The following is a 25,724-nucleotide window of genomic DNA, read 5'->3' as shown; positions in this document are numbered from 1 at the left end:
CGAATGGCCTCTTTCTGTACTGTAGGGTTTCTATGATTCTATGATGAATATCACTGGACTAATTATCCCCAGACTAATCCCCTGGAGACACAGGTTTGAATCCCATCACAGCAATTATCACCAATTGTCATGAAACCCTGCCTGGTTCACTAATGTCCTTTAGGAAAGAAAATCAGCGTGCTTATCATGTCTGGCCAACATATGACTCCAGATGCACAGTAATATGGTTGACACTAAACTGCCCTCCTGAAATGGCCACTCCCCTCAAGGGCAGTTAGGGATGGGCAATAAATGCTGGGCTCCCTTGTCCCATGAAAGGATAAATAAAAAGTGACATGAGGGAGTTTAAAAGAACATTGAGACGATGCTGTCTAGGTTTTCAGAGAGGTTGCCACTCGCGGCTGCAGTGTTTTAGTCCGCTCTGCTGTAACTGAGAGTGGGTAGTTGGACAGACCCTCATTGCGAAGCCTTAGTCTGAGAATGCCTCCATTCGTAGACTGCACTCGATTTCCAATGAGTGGTAGCGTCTCCTGACATCCATTTCCAGCATGTCCTGCACTCGGGCAAACAAAAACCTATCAATCTCTGTTTTAAAGTTACCAATTGATCTAGCAACAGGTGCCCTTTGCGGGAGAGGGTTCCATCCCCTGACCACCCTTTGTCTGAAGAAGTATTTCCCAATAAATAAATAACAAATGTAAGCCCAGGTGGGGATTGGAGTCAGTGGCAATTTTCATTAGGACAGAGGAGATTGGATAGAAATATTGAAAATTATGAAGAGGTGGGACAGTGTAGAATGAAACAGTATTTCTAGTGACTCGCGCAGGAGGGACACAAGTATAAGATTAATTTAAAAGGTTCTGGTTAGAGTACAGGAGAAATCTTAATATATAATGTGGTTGTGAAGCTTTGAAATGCACGTCAAACATCAATGGTTGAAGCACCGACCATGTGAATAATCAAGAACTTGTAGACAGAATGGTTAGCACTGTTGCCTCACAGCGCCAGGGACCCAGGTTCAATTCCAGCCTCTGGGTGACTGTGTGGAGTTTGCACGTTCTCCCCATGTCTGCATGGGTTTCCTCCCACCTTGGTTTGATTGCAGCCTTGGGTGACTGTGTGGAGTTTGCACATTTAGGTGGATTGGCCGTGCTAAATTGCCTCTTAGTGTCCAAAGTTGTGTAGGTTAGATGGATTAACCATGGTAATTGCATGGGGTTGTGGGAATAGAGCAGAGGGGAAGGCTTGGGCAGGATGCTCTTTCGGCACTTCGATGCAAGCTCAATGGGCTGAATGGCCTCTTCTGCACTGTCAGGATTCTATGATGATTCTATGAATCAAATGGTGGAATCTTTGTATAATTCTCTGATCTGGTGCAATCTGACCCAGGTTAATGCCCAGAATGGGAATTGAGTTGGTTAAAAGAATTGTGTGGAAATTGCAGCAGACGATAGCTTCAGTCGTAGTCGTGGAGCCATGGTGTTTTACAGTAGAGAAAAAGGCCCTTTGGCCCATAGTATCTGCACAGGTCCTCAAACACCTATCCTAACACTTTTAGCTGAGGAAAGTTATGCTTTGATGTTGAACAAACAATCTGACAGCATGAGACAGTTGAGGGTTCAAGAGAGGTGGTGGAGTGCTGGAACCGGTGCCATCAGGTAAAGAAGGGAAGCTGGGAGTATGGCCACAGATGTTCCCAAGAGAGATCATACCGGAACTCCACACAAGTCAAAATCAACTTAGCCCAATATGGCTTGTGTTACTGCCTGAATCTGACTCGCTGGGTGGGTTTTCCAGCCGCGTTCGCCCCAAAACCAGAAAATCCCACCCCGAAGTCAGCGGACCTTTCCATGGTCCGTTCCCTGCCCGCTTCGATTCCCATGGCGGGTGGGACGGGAAAATTCCACCCACTGTTGGAGAAACGGGAAGGGTGTGTTTTAATATGCAGGGAGGAGAGGGGGAAAGCTGTTTTTGTCAGGTTGGGAGTGCCTGTGCTAAACTTTCATTCTGAAATACTTTGTTCTGATTCCCAGAGTGCTGTGCAGGTACAACTTCAGAAAGCAACTGATGAACTTCTAAGGCTGGAGAAGGAGCAAGGTCCTCCCAGAGTGTATACGCCTGATGGAGCTCTAAGGAGGTTGGTACTGGCACTGTGGCAGGAATCAGGAATGGGGTCAGATGACATGGCCTGCTGTCCTAATCTGCGAGACTGTTTGCATTTACATAGCACCCATCACAGTTTGGACATCCCAAGAGTTCCAGTTATTTCTGAATGGTCACTGTTGTCCTGCAGGCCCTCACAGCAGCCAGTTTGCACACCTCCAAATCCCTGCATCCTGAAATTTAAAAGGACGAGAGGTGATTTTATTGAAACATATAAGATGCTGATTGGGTGGATACTGGGAGGTTTTTTCCATTTGTGGGAGAAACTGTAACTTTGGGCCACCGTTTAAGAATAAGTGTCAGGGGGATTAGGAGGGTAAATAAACGGAGATAGGACCCGGGTAGGATTGTAGTTGGTGCAGACTCAATGGGCCAAATGGCCTCCTTCTGTAGGGATTCTATGAAGTGGTCTACTGTTTAAAATGGCAATGAGGTTCCCCAGAGGCTCATTATTCTGTGCAGCTCTCCTCCCTAGCAAGCAGTAGAGGCTAGGTCATTGAATTTATTCAAAGCAGAGTTAGACAGCCTTGTGGTTGACGAAGGTGTCGAGGGGTACGGGATGCAGTTAGCAAAGTGGTGTTAAGACCGCAGCCCGCTCAGCCATGACCTTATTGAACGGTGGAGCAGGCTCGAAGAGCTGAATGGCCTATTCCTGCTCCTAAGTCTCCTCTGTTCCACCAACAGTAACAGGGGCGATTGGCCAGTTCATCTCCTTTGGGTGATGTTGCTAAAGGTAGGGGCGCTGACTGGGACACAAGGGCAGATCTCTCTGATCTTCGAGTATGGCTGTGAGATACTTTTACTTGCATCTGAGCAGGAGGGTGTGTCAGTGAAAAAGACAGCACCTCTGACAATACAGCAATCCCCCAGTACTGCATTGAAATGTTAGCTCGAATTACTTGCTCAGTTGGAGCTCAAACCCACAAACATTTGATGTGGGCAGGTATTTATTTAATACTGCGGGGTTGGGTTGAGGCCCTTTCATTCTCCAGCAAGTTTGATTCCTGCCGCAGACTCCCAAATCTTGCCACCAGTTTGCAATTCCGTCCTACCCACTGAACCAGAACCCTCGGCTGTCCTTGCTGGTTTGTCCGATCCTGAGTAGGGCCTCCAACAGTATACTCCTCCCTGCCCACCAAGATCACTCGCTTCCCACCTCTAATATCACCAACCTTGTTCGAATTGAAGAAAGGTTTGAAAGCAGGCGAGGTGATGAAGGAATTTAAACCCCAGGAGGTCGGAGAGGCAAACACCCTTCAGAGAGGAAGAAAAGAGAATCCAGTCTTGGCCTGGGCTGGAAGCCAGGGATTTGCAGAGATATCCTAATCTGGAATCATAGAATCCCTATAGTTCAGCCCATCGAGCCTGCACTGACAACAATTCTGCCCTGTAACTCCACATATTTACCCTGCTAGTTCCCCTGAGCCTAAGGGGCAATTTAGCATGGCCAATCAACCTAACCCACACATCTTTGGGCTGTGGGAGGAAACCGGAGCACCCGGAGGAAATCCATGCAGACACGGGGAGAACATGCAAACTCCACACAGACAGTGACCGAAGCTGGGAATCGAACCCGGGTCCCTGGTGCTGAGAGGCAGCAGTGCCAACCACTGTGCCATCGTGCTGCTCCTTGTGGAGAGTAACTACCTCAGGATGTGGCAGAGCTGTCTACAGCTCTAATTGTCCTCTAGTTGTGCCTATTTAAAGATTTTGTGGGCCTTGGGGAAAAAATATTCACAACTCAACTCACCAGTAGAATAAGTGTTCCATATGCCACATGGGATAATGTCCTTTTTAAATAACACACCCTCTTTTGAAATTTGAATGAATCTGCCTCCACCAGCCATCATGGAGTGCATTCTAATCACAACTCGCTCTTCTTAAAAAATCTCCTCAATTCACATCTGGTTCTTTTGCCTATTACCTCAAATTTGTGTCCTCGAGGTACTGACCCTTCTGTTGGTGGAAACAGTTTCTGTTTATTTGTTCTCTCAGTAAGCTTCGTGATTTTGAATGTCTGTCTTAAATATTCCTTCGTACTTCTCTGCTCCAAAGAGGGCATTCTAATCTTGTCACATAACTAAAATCCTAGAGAGGCACGGTGGCACAGCGGTTAGCGCTGCTGCCTCACAGCGCCAGGGACCTGAGTTTGATTCCCAGCTTGGGTCACTGTATGTGCACAGTCTGCATGTTCTCCCCATGTCTCTACTTTCTCAGAGGACTAAGGAAATTTGGCATGTCAGCTATGACTCTCACCAACCTTGATGTGGAGATGCTGGCGTTGGACTGGGGTAAGCACAGTAAGAAGTCTCACAACACCAGGTTAAAGTCCAACAGGTTTATTTGGTAGCAAATAAACCTGTTGGACTTTAACCTGGTGTTGTGAGACTTCTTACTCTCACCAACCTTTACAGATGCACCATAGAAAGCATTCTTTCTGGTTTATCACAGCTTGGTATGGCTCCTGCTCTGCCCAAGACTGCAAGAAACTAGGAAAGGTCATGAATGTAGCCCAATCCATTTTGCAAACCAGCCTCCCATCGATTGACTCTGTCTACACTTCCCGCTGCCTCGGCAAAGCAGCCAGCATAATTAAGGATCCCAAGCACCCCGGACATTCTCTCTTCCACCTTCTTCCTTTGGGAAAAAGATACAAAAGTCTGAGGTTACGTACCAACCGACTCAAGAGCAACAACTTCCCTGCTGCCGTCAGACATTTGAATGGACTTGCTTTGCATTAAGTCTATCTTTCTCTACACCCTAGCTATGACTGTAACACTACATTCTGCAGTCTCTCGTTTCCTTCTCTATGAACGGTATGTTTTCTCTGTATAGCATGCAAGAAACAATACTTTCCACTGTATGTTAATACATGTGACAATAATAAATCAAATCAAAATGTCTGCGTGGGTTTCCTCCGGGTGCTCCGGTTTCCTCCCACAGTCCGAAAGACGTGCTGGTTAGGTGCATTGGCACCTAAATTCTCCCTCGGTGTACCCGAACAGACGCCAGAGTGTGGTGACTAGGGGATTTTCACAGAAACTTCATTGCAGTGTTAATATAAGCCTACTTGTGACACTGATAAAATAAATAAATCCTTCATCCTTGGCACCCAGTTTAAAGTTTATTTATTAGTATCACAAGTAGGCTTACATTAACACTGCAATGAAGTTACTGGTTACATTCTAGTCTCTTCCGCATGAGAAAGGGTGCAGAGGAGATTCGCCAGGCTGTTGCCTGGGCTGGAGTGTTCCACCTGGGGTTACTTCAGATTTTTTTCCCTCTCTCTCTCTGCTTTATTGTCCTGCCGTGTGTTGTACTGAACTTTGAGATTCTCTTCAAACTCTTTCCCTTATTCTTCAGGTTGCTGCTGGGGAATGATTCGGTTTCGGAGGAAAGTGGCAAGATTCTGCTTCAGCGGGGATCTACTGAGGTATCTGGAGGTACAGTTAGGCTGCAAAATGGGAGTGGATTTTTATTTTACACCGTAAGATATAAGAACAGAATTAGGCCATTTGGCCCATCGAGCTTTCCTCAGGGCAGTTATAATGGGGCAGAACTGGGCTCTTGGCTTATTGAGTTCACATTGGCTCACTGTGGAGCAATCCTTTCGATCCTGTTCCTCTGCTCTGTCCCCATGCTGCTGAGAGTTTATTTTGCTCCAATATGCATTCCATTTCCTATTGAAATCATTGATTGTTTCTGCGTCCACCAGCCTTGTTGGCAGCAAGCTCCAGGTTACCGCTTGCTGCTTTTAAAAATAAAAACATGAATTCCTCACAACCCCTGCTATCTATCTCCTGCCCAAAAATCTTAAACTTGAACTGGGGACTTCTGTTTCGGTGGCCGGATTACTTTAGAAATACTAAAAAGTAATTGTGTTCAATATTTTTCGCAAAGGTAACTAAAACACAGATTTAAAGCATAATAAAATTTATTTCCAAAACTAGTTTTGTTATAAAATATGCAAACAATACAAAGAACAAAAGACATACATTAGACAAATACAATACTTCAGCCGAAGAGGCCTACAGTGATATGACAGCATCTCAAGTTTCCTCCGCAGATCTCGACTTTCATGCCAAAAACTTGGAAATTATGCAATTTTGTTACCTTAGATACAGCCCAGCAATTAACTTAACCTGATCTCATTTAATATTCAACTCGTCAATCTAGTCATGACAACATTCTCAAATCGAATTACAATCTGACATCTTAAATAATGATTTGTCATTTGTCCATTCAACTATCGGAAGTATACTCAACAAAAATGGCTTCCTTGTTGCTTAGCAATACAAAACTATACTTTTAACTTATTCAGCGCTTTGCAAGGAGGTTAGGACCAGTTTTTCCCACTGGATGCGGGCCCATACATCTGGCAGAATTCCCAGCCCAAACTCCTTGTTCTCCAATATAAACTTATATAATTTTGTTCTTTTAAACAATGGATGGTTTCATACTGTACCATGTTGGTGAGTGGAAAATCATGTCTCTCAAATTTGATTGAGTTTTTTGAAGGGTAACCAAGAAGGTAGATGAGGGCAGTGCAGTTGATGTTGTCTACATGGACTTTAGCAAGGCCTTTGACAAGGTACCGCATGGTAGGTTGTTGCATAAGGTTAAATCTTACGGGATCCAGGGTGAGGTATCTAAATGGATACAAAATTGGCTTCTTGACAGAAGCCAGAGGGTGGTTGTAGAGGGTTGTTTTTCAAACTGGAGGCCTGTGACCAGTAGTGTGCCTCAGGGATCAGTGCTGGGTCCACTGTTGTTTGTCATTTATATTAATGATTTGGATGAGAATATAGGAGGCATAGTTAGTAAGTTTGCAGATGACACCAAGATTGGTGGCATAGTGGATAGTGAAGAAAGTTATCTCCAATTGCAACGGGATCTTGATCAATTGGGCCAGTGGGCTGACGAATGGCAGATGGAGTTTAATTTAGATAAATGCGTGGCGATGCATTTTGGTAGATTGAACCAAGGCAGGACTTAGTTAATGGTAGGGTGTTGGGGAGAGTTACAGAACACAAAGATCTAGGGGTACATGTTCATAGTTCCTCGAAAGTGGAGTAACAGGTGGACAGAGTGGTGAAGAAAGCATTCAGCATGCTTGGTTTCATCGGTCAGAATCTTGAATACAGGAGTTGGGACATTTTGTTGAAGTTGTACAAGACATTGGTAAGGCCCCACTTGGAATACTGTGTGCAGTTCTGGTCACCCTATTATAGAAAGGATATTATTAAAGTAGAAAGAGTGCAGAAAAGATTTACTCAGATGTCACCAGGACTTGATGGTTTGAGTTATAAGGAGAAGCTGGATAGACTGGGACTTTTTTCTCTGGAGTGCAGGAGGCTGAGGGGTGATTTTATAGAGGTCTATAAAATAATGAGGGGCATAGATCAGCTAGATAGTCAATATCTTTTCCCAAAGGTAGGGGAGTCTAAAACTAGAGGCATAAGTTTAAGGTGAGAGATACAAAAGTGTCCAGAGGGGCAATTTTTTCACAGAGGGTGGTGAGTGTCTGGAACAAGCTGCCAGAGGCAGTAGCAGAGGCGTGTACAATTTTGTCTTTTAAAAAGCATTTAGATAGTTACATGGGTAAGATGGGTATTGAGGGATATGGGCCAAATGTGGGCAATTGGGATTAGCTTAGGGGTTTTAAAAAAAAGGCGGCATGGACAAGTTGGGCCGAAGGGCCTGTTTCCATGTTGTAAACCTCTATGACTCTGAGAGTCTGTGTTCAAGTTACATTGTAATCGAGTCTTCATGTTCTTAGTCAATTTTCTGATACAAAAACCTCGCGCTTGCAATCAGTTACTGGCAAGCTTATTAATTTTACATTAATGATTCTAATGTCCTTATTAGTTTTACATTTATTTCTAAAACTTTATATTAAAGTATTAGCTACTTGATATCCCTATGTTAGGTATTATGATTAAATTCCCTTCATGAAATCTGTGTCCCCTGGTTTCTTATACCATCAGCTGCAGGAACAGCCTTTCATACTCTGATGGTCTGTAACCAATCTCTCTCTTCCACTCACTGCCATCTCTGTCAGTCTCCATATAGAGCCTCACTAAATCAAAGAATCTCAATTAGACTTTAGTCTGTTTGGTTTCTCAGGTGAACAGAAAAACAAATCCTGCATCTGCTATTACCATATTGGTGCTGTTATTGAGACATAGAGGATTCTCGGGGTTTGACAGGGTCAAAAACATTGAATGTATTCAAGAGGTGGTTGGATAAAGCACTTGGGGTGAATGGGAGCAAAGCTTATGGGGAAAAAGCAGGATTAGGTTACTGAGTTGGTTAATCAGCCATGATCGTAATGAATGGCAGAGCAGGCTCGAAGAGCCAAATGGCTCCTCCTGCTCATTTCTTCCACGTTTCTATGATGCTGAGAGGTTGTTTCCCCTAGTGGGAGAGTTTAGAACCAGAGGGAATGATCTCAGAGTCAGGGGTCACCCATTTATGACAGAGATGAGGAGGAATTTCTTCTCCGCGGGGAGTGAATCAGTGGAATTCTTTACTGCAGAGGTCTGTAGAGGCTGGGGCGTTAAATACGTTCAAGGTTGAGATAGATTTTTAACCAGTAAGGGAATCGAGGGTCATGGAGATAGGTGGGAAAGTGGAATCGAGGATTATCATATCAGATCAATCATGATCTCACTGAAAGGCAGAGCAGATTCGATGGGCCAAATGGCTTATTTCTGCTCCTACGTTTTATGGGATTTGTAATCAAGATGCCTGTGTTAACGATCCAGAGATTGAGTTCAAATCCCACCAGGGCAACTGGGGAATGGAACGTCGGAAAATAAAAAGGCTATCTTTCAGCTCTCTTCTGGCTATTAGTAACGGCGATTATGAAATGACTATTGTTATTAAAAACTAATCTGGTTCATTTAAGGAGGGAGATATTTTTGCTCAGCTGATCTACGTGTGACTCCCAGCTGCCCTCTGAAATAGCTGAGCAAGCCACTCCAGAGGGTGACTCACCACTGGGCCTAGAGGACAATTAGAGATAAATAACTGGATTTGTCAGTGATGCTCATATCTCATGAATGGATTCTGTCCCCAATCTGCTGCCCAACATTTTATCCGTCAAACCAACATAAATTAGGGAAATTTTATCTCATTGCTGCTTGTAGGACCTTGCCGTGTTTCAGACCTTACTAGTTTGAAGTTTATTTATTAGTGTCACAAGTAGGCTTACATTAACACTGCAATGAAGTTACTGTGAAAATCCCTGAGTTGCCACACTCCGGCGTCTGTTCGGGTACACTGAGGGAGAATTTAGCACGGCCAGTGCACCTAACCAGCACGTCTTTCGTTTTGTGGGAGGAAACTCATCCAGACACGGGAAGAATGAGAATGTGCAGACTCCGCACAGACAGTGACCTAAGCTGAGAGTCGAAATCGGGTCCCTGGCGCTTGAAGCAGCAGCACTAACCACTGTGCCACCGTGCCACCCCGAGTATCCGATGTACTGAGGGTAAGAAAGACTCTGCATCGATGCAACTCCTTTCCTTCGAAACAATCTTTAGAGTGTGGCCTTTCTAAAGGACCGTAGGGTGCGGTTCTTTTCAGAAGTGTTACATTCTTTAATGGGTCTCTGAAAATGAAACGTGTAAATGCTAACAGAGAGTTTACCAGCAAAGGAATTGAGAATTGTATTTTTTCTTGTTAGTTTCTGATCGTTTGTGTCATTCTTTTAAGGTCTTGCCTTCACCCGAGATTTGAGAATCAATCTGGTGAGTTCTCTTTTTAACTTTGGTACACACGACACCTCTGATAATGAGTACTTCACTTACTTCCATTAACCATATCCCCCCAACTCTGATTCGCCCTCACCATGGATTCCTTCATGTACTCCCATGTACTGCCCCCCAAAAGGCCAGGATACGCTTAGGATCAGAGGTATTAATATTTGTTCCCTAGCAAAAGAGCGACTGAGACATGACCTCAATAAGTATACAAGATATTAAACTGTACAGTATAGGCAAACCTATAGGCAAACACTTCAAGCTGGACGATGACAGTCAGATTAGAGAGGGGGAGAAACGGTTTGAAACAAAGACAAATTTAATAATGACATCTTTTAAAAATTTGTTCGGGGGATATAAGGCCAGCATGTATTGCCCATCCCTAATCACCCAGATGATGGTGCGCGGGCACCTTGAACCATTGCTGTCCCTGTGGTGTAGGTACACGCACTGATGTGGGGGAGATAAGAATGTAAAAATTAAGGGCAGGAGTTGGCTATTCGGCCCCTCAAGGCTACTCCACCATTCGATAAGGTCGTGCCTGACCTGATTGTGCCCTTAGCTCCACTTTCCTGCCTGCCTTGATTTCCTTGCAAACCAGCGAATATATTCATGAACCCAGCCTCCACTGCTCTGGGGAAGAGAATTCCAAACAACCCTCAGAAGAAATTCCTCCTCATTTATTATCTTCAATGAAAGATCCCTTATTCTGAAAAGATGCCCCCTAATTCTAGATTCCCCCTGGAGAGGAAACATCCTCTCAGCGTCTACCATCTTATGTCCCCTCAGAATCTTTTATGTTTCATAAGATCACCTATCATTCTTCTAAATTCCAATAAGTATTGGCCATAATCTGCTCAACCCTTCTTTGCAAGAGGACCCCATCATTCTCCGGAACCCCACACATTTACCCTGCTAATCCCCCTGACACTAGGGTTAATTTAGCATAGTCAACCAAACTAACCCGCACACCTTTGGAATGTGGGAGGAAACCAGAGCATCCAGAGGAAACCCACGCAGATACAGGGAGAACGTGTAGACTCCACAGGCAGTCACCCAAGGCCGGAATTGAACCCGGGTCCCTGGCGCTGTGAGGCAGCAGTGCTAACCACTGTACCATTAAATAAGGAGACCAAAACCATGCACAATATTCCAGGTGCAGCCTCGCCAATGACCTGTACGGTTGTAGTAAGCCTTCCCTACTTCTGTGCTCCATCCCCTTTGCAATAAAGGCGAACCTTCCATTTGCCTCCTAATTACTTGCTGTACCTGTATGCTATTATCTTAAATACGTCCGTTACATCACAGCTTACACTAGTCTGTACAAATTGTCCCCCTAATTTAACACTTAAGTTTGGCATCAATCTGGTGAATCTGCACTGTATCTCCTTCAAGGCTCGTGTATATTTCATGAGTGCACACATCTGTACGCATTTACTTCCTGAGATGGAGTGTCCACATCTGTACGCAGTTACTTCCTGAGATGGAGTGTCCACATCTGTACGCAGTTACTTCCTGAGATGGAGTGTCCAGATCTGTACGCAGTTACTTTGGATTATGTCTGACCCAGAACTCTGCACAGGAGAAACATTCCTTCCACCCCATTGTATTCCAGCCCCTTTGAAATAAAGGGCGATATTCCATTTTTTTTTTGGTACCTTTTGCCAGCTTTTCTGTACCTGGGGCCCCTAACACACTCTGTTCCTCCACACTCCCCAACTTCTCACCCTTTTCTCGAAATTGCCTTCATGTATCGGTCTTGGGCCACTTTCCCACAATGCACTCCCATATGCCACTGTTCTGTCCACTCACTCAATCTGTCAATGTTTTCTACCTTTCTGCTCCCAGCTATAACATTTACCTAACCTCACTTAGTGTCATCAGAAAACACGTATATACAGCTCACAGCTCCTTCATCTCAATCCTTGGGCAAAAATTGCCCATAGTGTCCTGAGATGCGTAGGTTAGAGGGATTAGTGGGTAAAAATGTAGGGATGTGGGGGTAGGGCCTGGGTGGGATTGTGGTCGGTGCAGACTCGATGGGCCGAATGGCCTCTTTCTGTACTGTAGGGTTTCTTTCTTTACAAACATAGTGGAAAAGCTGAGGTCCCAGTGCCAACCCCTGAGTTGCCCACAAGTTGTATTGTGTCAATTTGAGAATATCATTCTTCCTACTCTGTCTCCTACCTCCTAATGTATTCCCTATCCAAGCCAATAGGTTGTCTCCACTTCATTGCTCTTTTTTAAAAAGTCTATTATGTGGAACCATACTAAATGCCTTCTGGCAGTGTTTTTAAAAAGTCAGTTAGATCCATTAGACATGACTTATCCATTACCCTGCTGGAGTTTAATCTGGATAAATGCGAAGTGATGCATTTTGGAAGAAATAATGTAGGGAGGAGTTATACAATAAATGGCAGAGTCATCAGGAATATAGAAACACAGAGGGACCTAGGTGTGCAAGTCCACAAATCCTTGAAGGTGGCAACACAGGTGGAGAAGGTGGTGAAGAAGGCATATGGTATGCTTGCCTTTATAGGACGGGGTATAGAGTATAAAAGCTGGAGTCTGATGATGCAGCTGTATAGAATGCTGGTTAGGCCACATTTGGAGTACTGCGTCCAGTTCTGGTCGCCGCACTACCAGAAGGATGTGGAGGCATTGGAGAGAGTGCAGAGAAGGTTTACCAGGATGTTGCCTGGTATGGAGGGTCTTAGCTATGAGGAGAGATTGGGTAGACTGGGGTTGTTCTCCTTGGAAAGACGGAGAATGAGGGGAGATCTAATAGAGGTATACAAGATTATGAAGGGTATAGATAGGGTGAACAGTGGGAAGCTTTTTCCCAGGTCGGAGGTGATGATCACGAGGGGTCACGGGCTCAAGGTGAGAGGGGCGAAGTATAACTCAGATATTAGAGGGATGTTTTTTACACAGAGGGTGGTGGGGGCCTGGAATGCGCTGCCAAGTAGGGTGGTGGAGGCAGGCATGCTGACATGGTTTAAGACTTACCTGGATAGTCACGAGCAGCCTGGGAATGGAGGGATACAAACGATTGGTCTAGCTGGACCAAGGAGCGGCACAGGCTTGGAGGGCCGAAGGGCCTGTTTCCTGTGCTGTACTGTTCTTTGTTCTTTGTTCTGTCTCCCTGCGCAACTCCGCTTTCTCCAAATGCTCAGTCACTGCGTCTTTAACAGATTCTAGCGAGTTTTCCACAATGAACATTGGCCTAATGGGTCTGGAGTTTCCTAGTTTATCTCTTCTACCCTTAAATAATAGTGGTGGACATCTTCCTCAAGGGTACCCTCGCCTCCTGTCCTGTGTTTCACTGACTGTTCAGATGACACCCATTGCCCCCGTGTAACTGGGACGAAGGATTGCAGGAGTTTCCTTCATCGCTGTCCCTTGATCTAGCCTGCCAAACATCAGGGAGAGATTCAGCAGGGCAATTGTGGGTGCCTTCGATGGGGTGCCAGACCACCTGGTAGGGTTTTCTCATCCGTTTGGACCACCCTCATTCATAAATGCCCATGAGAGCCGTGTCCCTGAAGAATGGATTCATCAGGTTGGAAGAGCGGTCGGTAAAAGCTGAATTTAATGGTTTTGTGTTTAATCTTACCAGCCCACCCCGGTGAGGATCACAGTCGACCAGTGTCTGGAGTTTCAGAAGAATATCACTGCTGCCGTTCTCATGATTTGGTACGTCCCTCACCCGCCTGTAACATCCCCAGACTGTTTTCCCAGCTGTCAGCTGGGGCTCGTGTATTCTGAGCTCAGAGTGAGGAGGTTGTGAATTCCAGTCCCATTCCAGAGGACTGAGGACAAAAACCAAGCCGACACTTCCAGTGCAGTGCTGAGGGAGTGCTGCACCTTTCTGATGACACATTATAAGAAATAGGTGCTGGAGGTGCCTCTTGCCTGCTTTGCTATTCAGTACAATCATGGCTTGCCCTGGCTTCAGTTCCACACAGCGGGTTTTATCAAACATTATGATAATCGGGTTGAACAAAGAACAATACAGCACAGGAACAGGCCCTTCGGCCCTCCAAGCCCGTGCCACTCCCTGGTCCAAACTAGACCATTCTTTTGTAGCCCTCCATTCCCACTCTGTTCATGTGGCTATCTAGATAAGTCTTAAACGTTCCCAGTGTGTCCGCCTCCACCACCTTGCCCGGCAGCGCATTCCAGGCCCCCACCACCCTCTGTGTAAAATACGTCCTTCTGATATCCGTGTTAAACATATCCCCCCCCCCCCCCCCCCCGCCTCACCTTGAACCTATGACCCCTCGTGAACGTCACCACCAATCTGGGAAAAAGCTTCCCACCGTTCACCCTATCTATGCCTTTCATAATTTTATACACCTCTATTAGGTCACCCCTCATCCTCCGTCTTTCCAGTGAGAACAACCCTAGTTTACCCAATCTCTCCTCATAACAAAGCCCTTCCGTACCAGGCAACATCCTGATAAACCTCTGTACTCTCTCCAAAGCCTCCACGTCCTTCTGGTAGTATGGTGACCAGAACTGGGCGCAGTATTCCAAATGCGGCCGAACCAACGTTCTATACAACTGCAACATCAGACCCCAACTTTTATACTCTATGCCCCGTCCTATAAAGGCAAGCATGCCATATGCCTTCTTCACCACCTTCTCCACCTGTGACGTCACCTTCAAGGATCTGTGGACTTGCACACCCAGGTCCCTCTGCGTATCTACACCCTTTATGGTTCTGCCATTTATCATATAGCTCCCCCCTACGTTAGTTCTACCAAAATGCATCACTTCGCATTTATCTGGATTGAACTCCATCTGCCATTTCTTTGCCCAAATTTCCAGCCTATCTATATCCTTCTGTAGCCTCTGACAATGTTCCTCACTATCTGCAAGTCCAGCCATTTTCGTGTCGTCCGCAAACTTACTGATCACCCCAGTTCCACCTTCTTCCAGATCGTTTATATAAATCACAAACAGCAGAGGTCCCAATACAGAGCCTTGCGGAACACCACTAGTCACAGGCATCCAACCAGAAAAAGACCCTTCCACTACCACCCTCTGTCTTCTGTGACCAAGCCAGTTCTCCACCCATCTAGCCACCTCCCCCTTTATCCCATGAGATCCAACCTTTTGCACCAACCTACCATGAGGGACTTTGTCCAACGCTTTACTAAAGTCCATATAGACGACACCACGGCCCTTCCCTCGTCAACCATTCTACTCACTCCTTCAAAAAATTCCAGGTTAGTTTGGTTCAGCATTAAGTTTATAGTTACCAGAGCTCCCCTTTGCCCATGTAAGATTCAGTGAATATATCCACCTCATGCCCTGCCACAGCACTGATGGGGAGATGTCGGTGTTGGACTGGGGTAAACACAGTAAGAAGTCTTACAACACCAGGTTAAAGTCCAACAGGTTTATTTGGTAGCACAAGCCACTAGCTTTCGGAGCGCTGCTCCTTCGTCAGGTGAGTGTCAGTTCTGTTCACAAACAGGGCATATAAAGACACAAAATCAATTTACAAAATAATGGTTGGAATGCGAGCCTTTACAGGTAATCGAGTCTTAAAGGTACAGACAATGCGAGTGGAGAGAGGGTTAAGCACAGGTTAAAGAGATGTGTATTGTCTCCAGCCGGGACAGCAAGTGAGATTGTGCAAGTCCAGGCAAGTCATGGGGGTTACAGATAGTGTGACATGAACCCAAGATCCCGGTTGAGGCCGTCCTCATGTGTGCGGAACTTGGCTATCAGTCTCTGCTCAGCGACTCTCTGTTGTCGTGTGTCGTGAAGGCCGCCTTGGAGAACGCTTACCTGAAGATCAGAGGCTGAATGCCCATGACCGCTGAAGTGTTCCCCAACAGGAAGAGAACGCTCTTACCTGGTGATTGTCGAGCGGTGTTCATTCATCCGTTGTCGTAGCATCTGCATAGTTTCCCCAATGTACTATGCCTCGGGACATCCTTTCCTGCAGCGTATCAGGTAGACAACATTGGCCGAGCTGCAAGAGTAGGTACCGTGCACCTGGTGGATGGTGTTCTCACGTGAGATGGTGGCATCTGCGTCGATGATCCAGCACGTCTTGCAGAGGTTGCTGTGGCAGGGTTGTGTGGTGTCGTGGTCACTGTTCTCCTGAAGGCTGGGTAGTTTGCTGCGGACAATGGTCTGTTTGAGGTTGTGCGGTTGTTTGAAGGCAAGAAGTGGGGGTGTGGGGATGGCCTTGGCGAGATGTTCGTCTTCATCAATGACATGTTGAAGGCTCCGGAGAAGATTTCGTAGCTTCTCCGCTCCGGGGAAGTACTGTATGACAAAGGGTACTCTGTCCGCCGTGTCCCTTGTTTGTCTTCTGAGGCGGTCGGTGCGGTTTTTCGTTGTGGCGCATTGGAACTGTCGATCGATGAGTCGAGCGCCATATCCAGTTCTTATGAGGGTATCTTTCAGCGTCTGGAGGTGTCTGTTGCGATCCTCCTCATCTGAGCAGATCCTGTGTATACGGAGGGCTTGTCCATAGGGGATGGCATCTTTAATGTGTTTAGGGTGGAAGCTGGAGAAGTGGAGCATCGTGAGGTTATCCGTGGGCTTGCGGTACAGTGAAGCACTGAGACCAGGAAGGCTCCAGGTTCACCTCCTGGTCTCTGCTGAGTTTGCTGATCTTGGGTGTGTACGGCACAGTTTTAGCCATAGTGCACTGAGGGACAGGAGAAAGCATTCGGGATAATCCTGAACCCTATTTTCCTGGAAAGTGCCTGTGTGCAGGGTGGCTGATGGGGGTAGGGATGTTCCCCAGTGTCGATTAGTCTGGTTTCTCGCACAAAGAATAGCCACGAGTCAGGCACTTGGTAGCAGAGTGGGATGGGGGGGGCTGCTTCATGGAGGTGGACTCCAGGATGAGTCAACCTCTTGGGAAGGGGAGAGTGGCCACAAATCATCACCCCCCCCCCCAATCCCTCCATCAGACAATGTGCTGGAGCAATGGGTGTGTCAGAATTAGAGACTGATCTGTGAAGGGGTTTTTCTGGGCTGGTGGGGGCAGTTCCTCCCACAACAGCAGCCTGATGTCAGTGACTCTGTGCCATTGTTTTTTCAGTGCTAAAGATGGACTGTTGAAGCAGGAGAAGTGGAATCCGAACAAGCCGCCATTTAGTCTCATACTGGAGGGATACCGGACTCGCTGTGATCAGGTAAAAGAGGTATCTCAGGTGTCAGGATTGAAAACCGATCACTCTGCAACCTGGCTCTTTAAAACAAAACTCATTCCACCAGGGCAGCTTTGACTTGGAGCACAACTCAACCCAACACCTTTGATAGGGTGAGACTCTGGTCTTCGCTCCTATAACACAGTGCAACTTTTGCTGCAGATTCCTTCCTACTATTTTATTACATTTCCCTTTAACTTGCAGCAATCGAGGTATAAAAACGTGGTGTTTTCCTGACTTGTAGCGATCATTCTCCACAATCTTTTAGAAAAATTGAAGAAACACACGAGTTGCCAGAGAGCTATTGGACTCGGATTCTTCAATGACCTTTGAATGTTGATTAGGCCCATGGGGCAAAGTCACATTAATCACTGTAATATAAAAACAGAAAATGCTGGTCAGATTCAGCAGGTCTGTCAGCATCAGTGGAGAGAGACTAGATGTGGAGATGCCGGCATTGGACTGGGATAAGCACAGTAAGAAGTGTCTCAATACCAGGTTAAAGTCTAACAGGTTTATTTGGCAGCACAAGCTTTCGGAGTGTTACCTGGAAACTCACCTGAAGAAGGAGCGACACTCCGAAAGCTTGTGCTACCAAATAAACCTGATGGACTTTAACCTGGTGTTTTGAGATGACTTAGAGAGAATAGAGCCAATGTTTCCGTTTGTTTCAGATTCCAGCATCCGTAGTATTTTGCCTTTATCTTAATCAATCTAATATGTCATTCAATGGTCTGTCTAAAGAAATAGCAGTTAAAAGCATCTAGCTATTATATACCAAAAATGCCAAATCTTATAGTTTGCAACTCTCTAATTCTCCCCTTGCTATTCCTGTGTATGTAACTTACATAAAGTTATAGTGTAGCACAGCATGGAAAAAGGCCATTCAGCCCATCGGGATTTCCCCAGTTCTACTCTCCTTTCTCCCTAATCCCATGTGTGTAACACTCTCGCTCTTTCTCTATTCCCGCAGCTACTTCTATCATCTTGACAGCCGTTGCAAAATTCTCACTCCCTCTTCGTTTTCCATAGTTCCGATTGGAGAAAGTTGAAGGAAATCACCACGTCCACCTGAACGAGCCAGAGCGAGTTGCAGGAATTATCAGCGAGTTTCTCAAGATGAACGTCTCCTCCAAACTATGAGGGTGGAACACGGACAGGCTGTGGCTGGCACTGGTTAAAGAGCGGAAAACACGCAGTCACTGGCAGCGGAACCAGACTTACCAGTCCTTCTGAGTACAGCTGACCAGTAAATAACCAGTTTAACTATCTGTTAACAGGAAATATTAATGATGATGTAAAATTAATTGCTGCTTTGAATTGCGATGTCGGGATGATTTCTTGCTGAGTAACTGCAAAGCTGATGGCTTGTTGAAACAGCAAATGTGGCAGCAGGTTGATTGCAGAATGGTGAAATGCTGGAAACTTGCTAAAATTTAATGGCTATAGTGCGTGTGGGGTGGTTTGTTCAGTACACAGCGTAGAAAATCAAACTCTTCAATTAGACATTGTGATTGAGCCACGGCGAATGTCTTTGGCCTTCTCTGGCCATGGCAGTCCAAAGCCCATCCCAAAGGCAGGGTTTGCTGTACAGCACTGGTTACTAATGCACCATAACTACTTCGGGATAATCCATCGAGGGGCCAGCTATGATAAAAGCAAAATACTGCCGATGCTGGAATCGGAAACAAAAACAAAAAATGCTGGAAAATCTCAGCAGGTCTGACAGCGTCTACGGAGAGAAAATAGAGCCAACGTTTCATAGAATCCTACAGTGCAGAAGGAGGCCATTCAGCCCATCGAGTCTGTACTGACCACAATCCCACCCAGGGCCTATCCCCATAACCCCATGCATTTATCCTAGCTAGTCCCCCTGAAACTAAGGGTCAATTTACCATGGCCAATCCACCTAACCCGTACAACTTTGGACTGTGGGAGGAAACCGGAGCACCCGGAGGAAACCCACGCAGACATGGGGAGAACATGCAAACTCCACACAGACAGTGATCCAAGCAGGGAATTGAACCTGGATCCCTGGAGCTGTGAGGCAGCAGTGCTAACCACTGCATCACCGTGCCGCCCAGCTCTGATGAAGGGCCATCCAGACTCAATGTTGGCTCTATTCTCTCTCCACAGATAAAGAACAAAGAAAAATACAGCAGTCCTCCAAAATTGCACCGATCATGATACCTGCCTAAACTAAAACCGTATGCATTTATGGAGTCCTCCCTCCCATTCCCATCCTATTCATGTATTTGTCTAGTTGCCCCTTAAATGCCGCTATCGTACCTGCTCCCACCACCTCCCCAGGCAGCGCGTTCCAGACATTCACCACCCTCTGTGTAAAAAAAACTTGCCTTGGACATCTCTCAACTTTTCTCTGCGCACCTTAAACCTACGTCCCCTAGTACTTGACTTTTCTACCCTAGGAAAGAGCATCTGACTATCTACTCTGTCTATGTCCCTAAATCCTGTAGACTTATCAGGTCACCCCTCAACCTCAGTCGTTCCAGTGAGAACAAACTGAGTTTATCCAATCTCTCCTCCAGACAGGCAACAGCCTGATAAACCTCTTCTGTATCCTATCCAAAGCATCCACATTCTTCTGGTAGTGTAGCAACCAGAATTGTACGCGGTATTCTAAATGAGGCCTAACTAAGGTTCTGTACAGCTGCAGCATGACCTGCCAATTTTTATACTCAATGCCCTGACTGATGAAGGCAAGCATGCCTTATACTTTCTTGACTACCTTATCCACCTGCATTGCCACTTTCAGTGATTGGTGGACATGTACGCTCAGATCTCTCTGCCTGAAGATGCTGTCAGACCTGCTGAGATTTTCCAGCATTTTCCATTGTTGTTGAGGGGCCAGCTACACTGGATTGATTGCAGTAATGTTACCATCTAGCTTTCATCTAAAAGTGTAAATCTCTTACCCCTACGGAGGATTAGTTTGGGTATTTATGTCGGATTTACAGCTTGGCAACAGGCCATTCGGCCCGACTGATCCGTCCTGGTGTTTTCTACAACTCCCCAGCCTAAACCTTGCTGTGTAGTTCTCCAGTAGTCCAGAGGGTGTGTGTCTCTCCTGTCGCTCCACACGCTGGGAGCGTTGCAATGTGTGTGAGGTTAGCTGGGTAAAAGACTGTCAGGTAATACTGCCTATGGAATCATCCCACCGTGTGAGAGGCGCAATCACTGGCAGCAAGGGGGAGAGCTCGGAGAGAGAATACAAATCGACAGGTTTTATTTTTCTAGTATGTTGGAACGATTCTGGGTGTATTTGAGAAGAGAGGGAAAGAGACAAAGCTGTAATGAGAGAGTTTGGTAAGATTGTGAGAGCGAATGCCTTGTTCGGTCACGATTACTGAATAAGAATTAAGTGACAGTTTGCACAATGCCCTCGAGCAGTTCATGACCAGGGTAAAAATGTACTTTCATTATTAAATTGTAAATCTAATTTTTTTTATTGCCAGTAACAACAAACACAGGATTCATTGTACTTTCAAGCAAGAAATGGACATTCTTAGTTGAATGGATGTAAAACGATTGCGACTGTGTCTGTTTCCTGCCTTATAACAATGAGATTAATATATCAGTTAATAAATTGAGCATTTTGTTCTGCAAGTTCTGAACCTTGGCTGGTTCTGGGTATGTTTCAAAATGCGACAGTTAGCAATTGATTACGGCTCAACAGTTTTCTAAGCCAATGTAGAAACCTCTAGATAATACCTCTTAAAGACCAGAATCAGTAATCGGAATTTTACAGCAGTTCCCGCCTGCAGGATCTTCCAGTCCTGCGGTGGGGAGTGCATACAAAAGGATACCCTGTGCGGTGGGACCAGAAGATCATGCCACTGGCCAATGGTGGGCCACCTCCGCTGCCGCAAAACACGCCACGGGGAGCATGGAAAATCCCGCTCCAGAATGGTCAGTTGACCTGGTTTTTGCTCATTGTAGACATTGTGAGATAATACAAGTACTGGGGTTGTTCCCACAACCTTCTTTTCTAAGAAGGAGATTCAATATTAGTGTTCAAAATCGTGAAGGGATTTGAAAGAGTAAGCACCTAAAGTTTAAAGTTTATTTATCAGTGTCACAAGTAGGCCTGCATGAACACTGCAAAGAAGTTACTGTGAAAATCCTCTAGTCGCCACACTCCGGCGCCTGTTCGGGTACACTGAGGGAGAAGTTAGCAAGGGCAGTGCACCCTAACCAACACATCTTCCGCACTGTGGGAGGAAACCCATGCAGACATGGGGAGAACGTGCAAACTCCACACAGACAGTGCCCAAGGCTGGAATTGAACCCGGGTCCCTGGTGCTAATCACTGTGCCATTGTGCCGCCCAGGAGCTACAGGATACAGATTTAAGGCTTTTGGTGTGGGGCATCAGTGCCGAGGCTGGTATTTATTGCCCATCAGCTAGTTTTGACCTGGAATGCACTGCCTGAAAGGGTGGTGCAAGTAGATTCAAAAGTCACTTGCAAAGCAGAATTGATATGTTCTCCAAAAAGGAAAGATTGCAGGACATAAAGTTATAGAGGCAGTGCGTAATAAAGTGAGTGGATGAAATTGTGGTAAATTGCAACAGTTCAGGAAGGCAGCAACTTACCACCACTCCTGAGGACCACTTGGGATGAACAAACACTGGCCTTAGAGTAACGCTGGCAACCCATGGAAGAAAGATGAATTCCAATGCAGATAAGTGTGAGGCCATCCATTTTGAACCAAGAAAGGATGGAATTGAATATTCAAATGCTGAAGACTCAGGTTTTAACAATAAATTGACCGCTTAAAGCAGGAACCGAGAGAGACAAAAGTGATAATGCTTCTCGTGATGGAGGAAACGTGGGGTCGGAAGTTCAGTTTGAGGTGGAGGACACGAGGCTTTATTGGATCATAGAATCCCTACAGTGCAAAGAGAGGCCATTCTGCCTATCCAGTCTGTATCAACCCTCTGAAAGAACATCCTATCCAGGTCCTCCCCCCTCCCCCCGTTTCCTTGTGCATTTACCATGTCAGTCCACCTAACTTGCACATCTTTGGACTGGGATGAAACCGGAGGAAACCCACACGCACACTGCTCTGGTTTGACCTAAGACTGGGAGGTGGAGTTGGTGCAAGGGGAAGTAGTTTGAAGATTATGTCAATCAAATATATAAATGACATAGATGACTATATGGGGGGGGTTAGGATCAGTAAGTTTGCCGATGACACGATGACACAAAGATTGGCCGGGTGGTTAACGGTGAGGTTGAATGTCTTGGGTTACAGGAAGATATAGACGAGATGGTCAAATGGGTGGATAAGTGGCAGATGGAATTTAACCCTGAAAAGTGTGAGGTGATGCACTTTGGAAGGAGTAATTTGATGAGGAAGTATACTGTGAAAGGTCTGACACTGGGAAGTTCCGAAGAACAAAGGGAGCTTGGCGTGTTTGTCCATAGATCTCTGAAGGCGGAAAGGCAGGTTAATAGGGTGGTGAAAAAGGCATATGGCACACTCGCCTTTATCAATCGGGGGATAGATTACAAAAGCAGAGAGGTCATGATGGAGTTGTATAGAACTTTGGTGAGGCCACAGCTGGGAGTACTGTGTGTGCAGTTCTGGTCGCCACATTATAGGAAGGATGTGAACGCGTTGGAAGGGGTGCAGAGGAGATTCACCAGGATGCTGCCTGGGATGGAACATTTAAGTTAAGAAGAGACGTTGGATAGGCTTGGGTTTTCTTCTCTGGAGCAGAGAAGACTGAGGGGTGCCCTGATTGAGGTATTCAAGATTATGAGGGGCATGGACAAGGTGGCTAGGGAGCAACTGTTCCCCGTAGTTGAAGAGTCAGTTACGAGGGGACGCAAGTTAAAAGTGAGGGGTGGGAGGTTTAGGGGGGGATTTGAGGAAATACATTTTTACCCAGAGGGTGGTGACAGTCTGGAATGCGCTGCCTGGGAGGGTGGTTGAGGCGGGATGCCTCACATCCTTTAAAAAGTACCTGGATGAGTACTTGGCACGTCATAACATTCAGGGCTATGGGCCAAGTGGGATTAGGTGGGCAGGTCAGGGCATTTCATGCGTTGGTGCAGACTCGATTGGCCGAATGGTCTCTTCTGCACTGTAGTATTCTGTGATTCTGTGAAATAGCTTTACTCCTCAACTATCTGTTTCACTACAAATGTCAAAGGAAACACAGCAGCTAATTAACACGCAACAAGGTTCCACAGCAATGTGATAACAATCGGAGCATTTGCTTTTAAATGTTAAATATTGACCAGGATACTGGGGAGAACTCTTATTGAAAACAGGGTCTTGAGACAGCACCCGAGACGGAATGTGTTTTGCTTAATGTCTCAGTTGAAAGGCAGCTCCTTGGACAAGTGCAGCATTTCCTCAGTGCTGCACAGGAGGGTCACCCCGGATTATGCACCCAAATCTGTGGAGTGGATCTTAAACCTCCAGCCTTTGGACTGAGATAGTGAAAATGTTATCGCTGCTTCACAGTTGACACCTTGTCTAATGGTGCTCAGATTCTCTCCTCCCACATCTCTTGCTGAATCCTCGTTGACTGGTTCGATCACTCAGGGTGTCTGAGGTGGTTTTGGTTCCTCTGCAGGTCTTCTAGGTACATTCAGGGCTGAGACAGACAGATTTTTAATCAGTAAGGGAATCCAGGGTTATGGGGATAAGGTGGGAAAGTGGATTTTCATTTGAGATCGGCCCTGATCTCAGTGAATGGCAGAGAAGGCTCGATGGGCTGAATGGCCTACATCTTATGGTAGAACGCAGAATTGTTTTGGGTTCTTTAGGTGACATTTGACTCTTGGAAAATAAAACAAAACTCATCTAGCAGTGTTTTCAGAAGAGTCAGAACAAAACACAAACTGTTGCTCAGAAAATGGACACAAAATCAAAAATGGTGATGATTTTAGACACAGCAACGAAAGAAACCGAGACACAATCGGCCCCTTGGATGGTAGTTCAGAACCAGAAATGTAACCTCATATAACTCTTATTTTTACAAAAGAAATTAGAAGAGGAGAGGCATCATGTAGAAGGCGCGGTGGCACAGTGGTTAGCATTGCTGCCTCACAGTGCCAGGGACCTGGGTTTGATTCCAGCCTTGGGTGACTGTGTGGAGTTTGCATATTCTCCCCGTGTCTGCGTGGGTTTCCTCCGGGTGCTCCGGTTTCCTCCCACATTCCAAAGATGTGTAGGTTAGGTGGATTGGACATGCTAAATTACCCCTTAGTGTCAGGGGGATTTGCAGGGTAAATACGTGGGGTTATGGGGTAGGGTCTGGGAGGGATTGTTGTCAGTGCAGACTCGATCAGTCGAATGGCCTCTTTCTGCACTGCAGGGATTCTATGATGATTTGGCAGGAGACGTTTCTGGGTTTGATCAATTTTTGTTTTGAACTGTAATCCACAGATTTATTTATTTTTGTTCTTTCACAGGGTTGTGTGTAACACAGGTTAAGGCAGCATTTGTTGTCTGTCCCTAATTGCCCTCGAGTAGGTGAGTGTTAGATGCCTCTATAGACAATTACTCCAGCAGGTGCTGGGTCAGTGGTTGCCGTGTTGTTGGTTGACCTCTGCAAAGGGCAGCCATGTTGCCATAACCATCTGTATTAGTGGTATGACAGGAACAGCTATTGTGCCATTGGACAGGGCAGAGAAGTAAGAAACCATTAGAGACACAGAGCGATAGGGCTGTTCTCTCTAGAGTGGAGGAGGATGAGAGGCGACTTAATAGAGGTTTATAAGATGATGAGGGGGATAGATAGAGTGGACGTTCAGAGACTATTTCCTCGGGTGAATGTAGCTGTTATTAGGGGGCATAACTATAAGATTCATGGTGGGAGATATAGGAGGGATGTCTGAGGTAGGTTCTTTACTCAGAGAGTGGTTGGGGTGTGGAATGGACTGCCTGCTGTGAAATTGGAGTCGGACACTTTAGGAACTTTCAAGCGGTTATTGGATAGGCACATGGAGCACACCAGGATGATGGGAGTGGGATAGCTTGATCTTGGTTTCGGACAAAGCTCGGCACAACATCAAGGGCTGAAGGGCCTGTACTGTGCTGTACTGTTCTATGTTCTAAGTAGAGTCAATATAGGTGGAGGTTAATGAGGGTCAGAAAATGTTGGTGGAAATAAAGAGTGTAAAAACTAACGAGAAATTATTGAGGCTTGTAACAAAGACAATGTGATATTGTGAAGGACTTTAATCTTCAAATGGACTAAATGAAATTGACAATGGTTATCTGGAAGATGAGTTCGTGGAATGTTTAGAAACATAGAAAAACTACAGCACAAAACAGGCCCTTCGGCCCCACAAGTTGTGCCGAACATATCCCTACCTTTTAGGCTTACCTATAACCCTCCATCCTATTAAGTCCCATGTACTCATCCAGGAGTCTCTTAAAAGACCCTATTGAGTTTGCCTCCACCCCCACTGACGGCAGTGATTGTTTTCTGGAACAATACATTACTGAAACTTACCAGGGATGAAACTGTTTTAGATCTAGTGTTGTGCAGTCAGGTGGGGTTGCTCAGTAAAACTTTTTAAAAAGTTTTTGTTTATTAGTCACAAGTAGGCTTACAATCACACTGCAAT

At 45.8% G+C, this 25,724-nt stretch overlaps 1 protein-coding gene across 1 annotated transcript in view; it reads left to right on the top strand.

The window, feature by feature from the left end:
- The window catches only part of serhl (serine hydrolase like), a 38,395-nt gene extending 17,600 nt beyond the window's left edge, over window positions 1-20,795 (top strand). The window contains exons 8-13 of the mRNA XM_078237641.1: window positions 2,034-2,137; window positions 5,527-5,606; window positions 9,883-9,917; window positions 13,549-13,625; window positions 17,005-17,098; window positions 18,146-20,795. Of these exons, the coding sequence (XP_078093767.1) occupies window positions 2,034-2,137; window positions 5,527-5,606; window positions 9,883-9,917; window positions 13,549-13,625; window positions 17,005-17,098; window positions 18,146-18,256 (501 nt within the window). The 3' untranslated portion in view covers window positions 18,257-20,795. The remainder of the gene's footprint in view (window positions 1-2,033; window positions 2,138-5,526; window positions 5,607-9,882; window positions 9,918-13,548; window positions 13,626-17,004; window positions 17,099-18,145) is intronic.
- Window positions 20,796-25,724: the final 4,929 nt, after the last annotated feature.

The sequence above is a fragment of the Mustelus asterias genome, chromosome 21 (assembly GCF_964213995.1).
Source record: "Mustelus asterias chromosome 21, sMusAst1.hap1.1, whole genome shotgun sequence".
NCBI classification, from domain to species: domain Eukaryota; kingdom Metazoa; phylum Chordata; class Chondrichthyes; order Carcharhiniformes; family Triakidae; genus Mustelus; species Mustelus asterias.
This window is presented reverse-complemented; position numbering and strand designations above follow the sequence as displayed.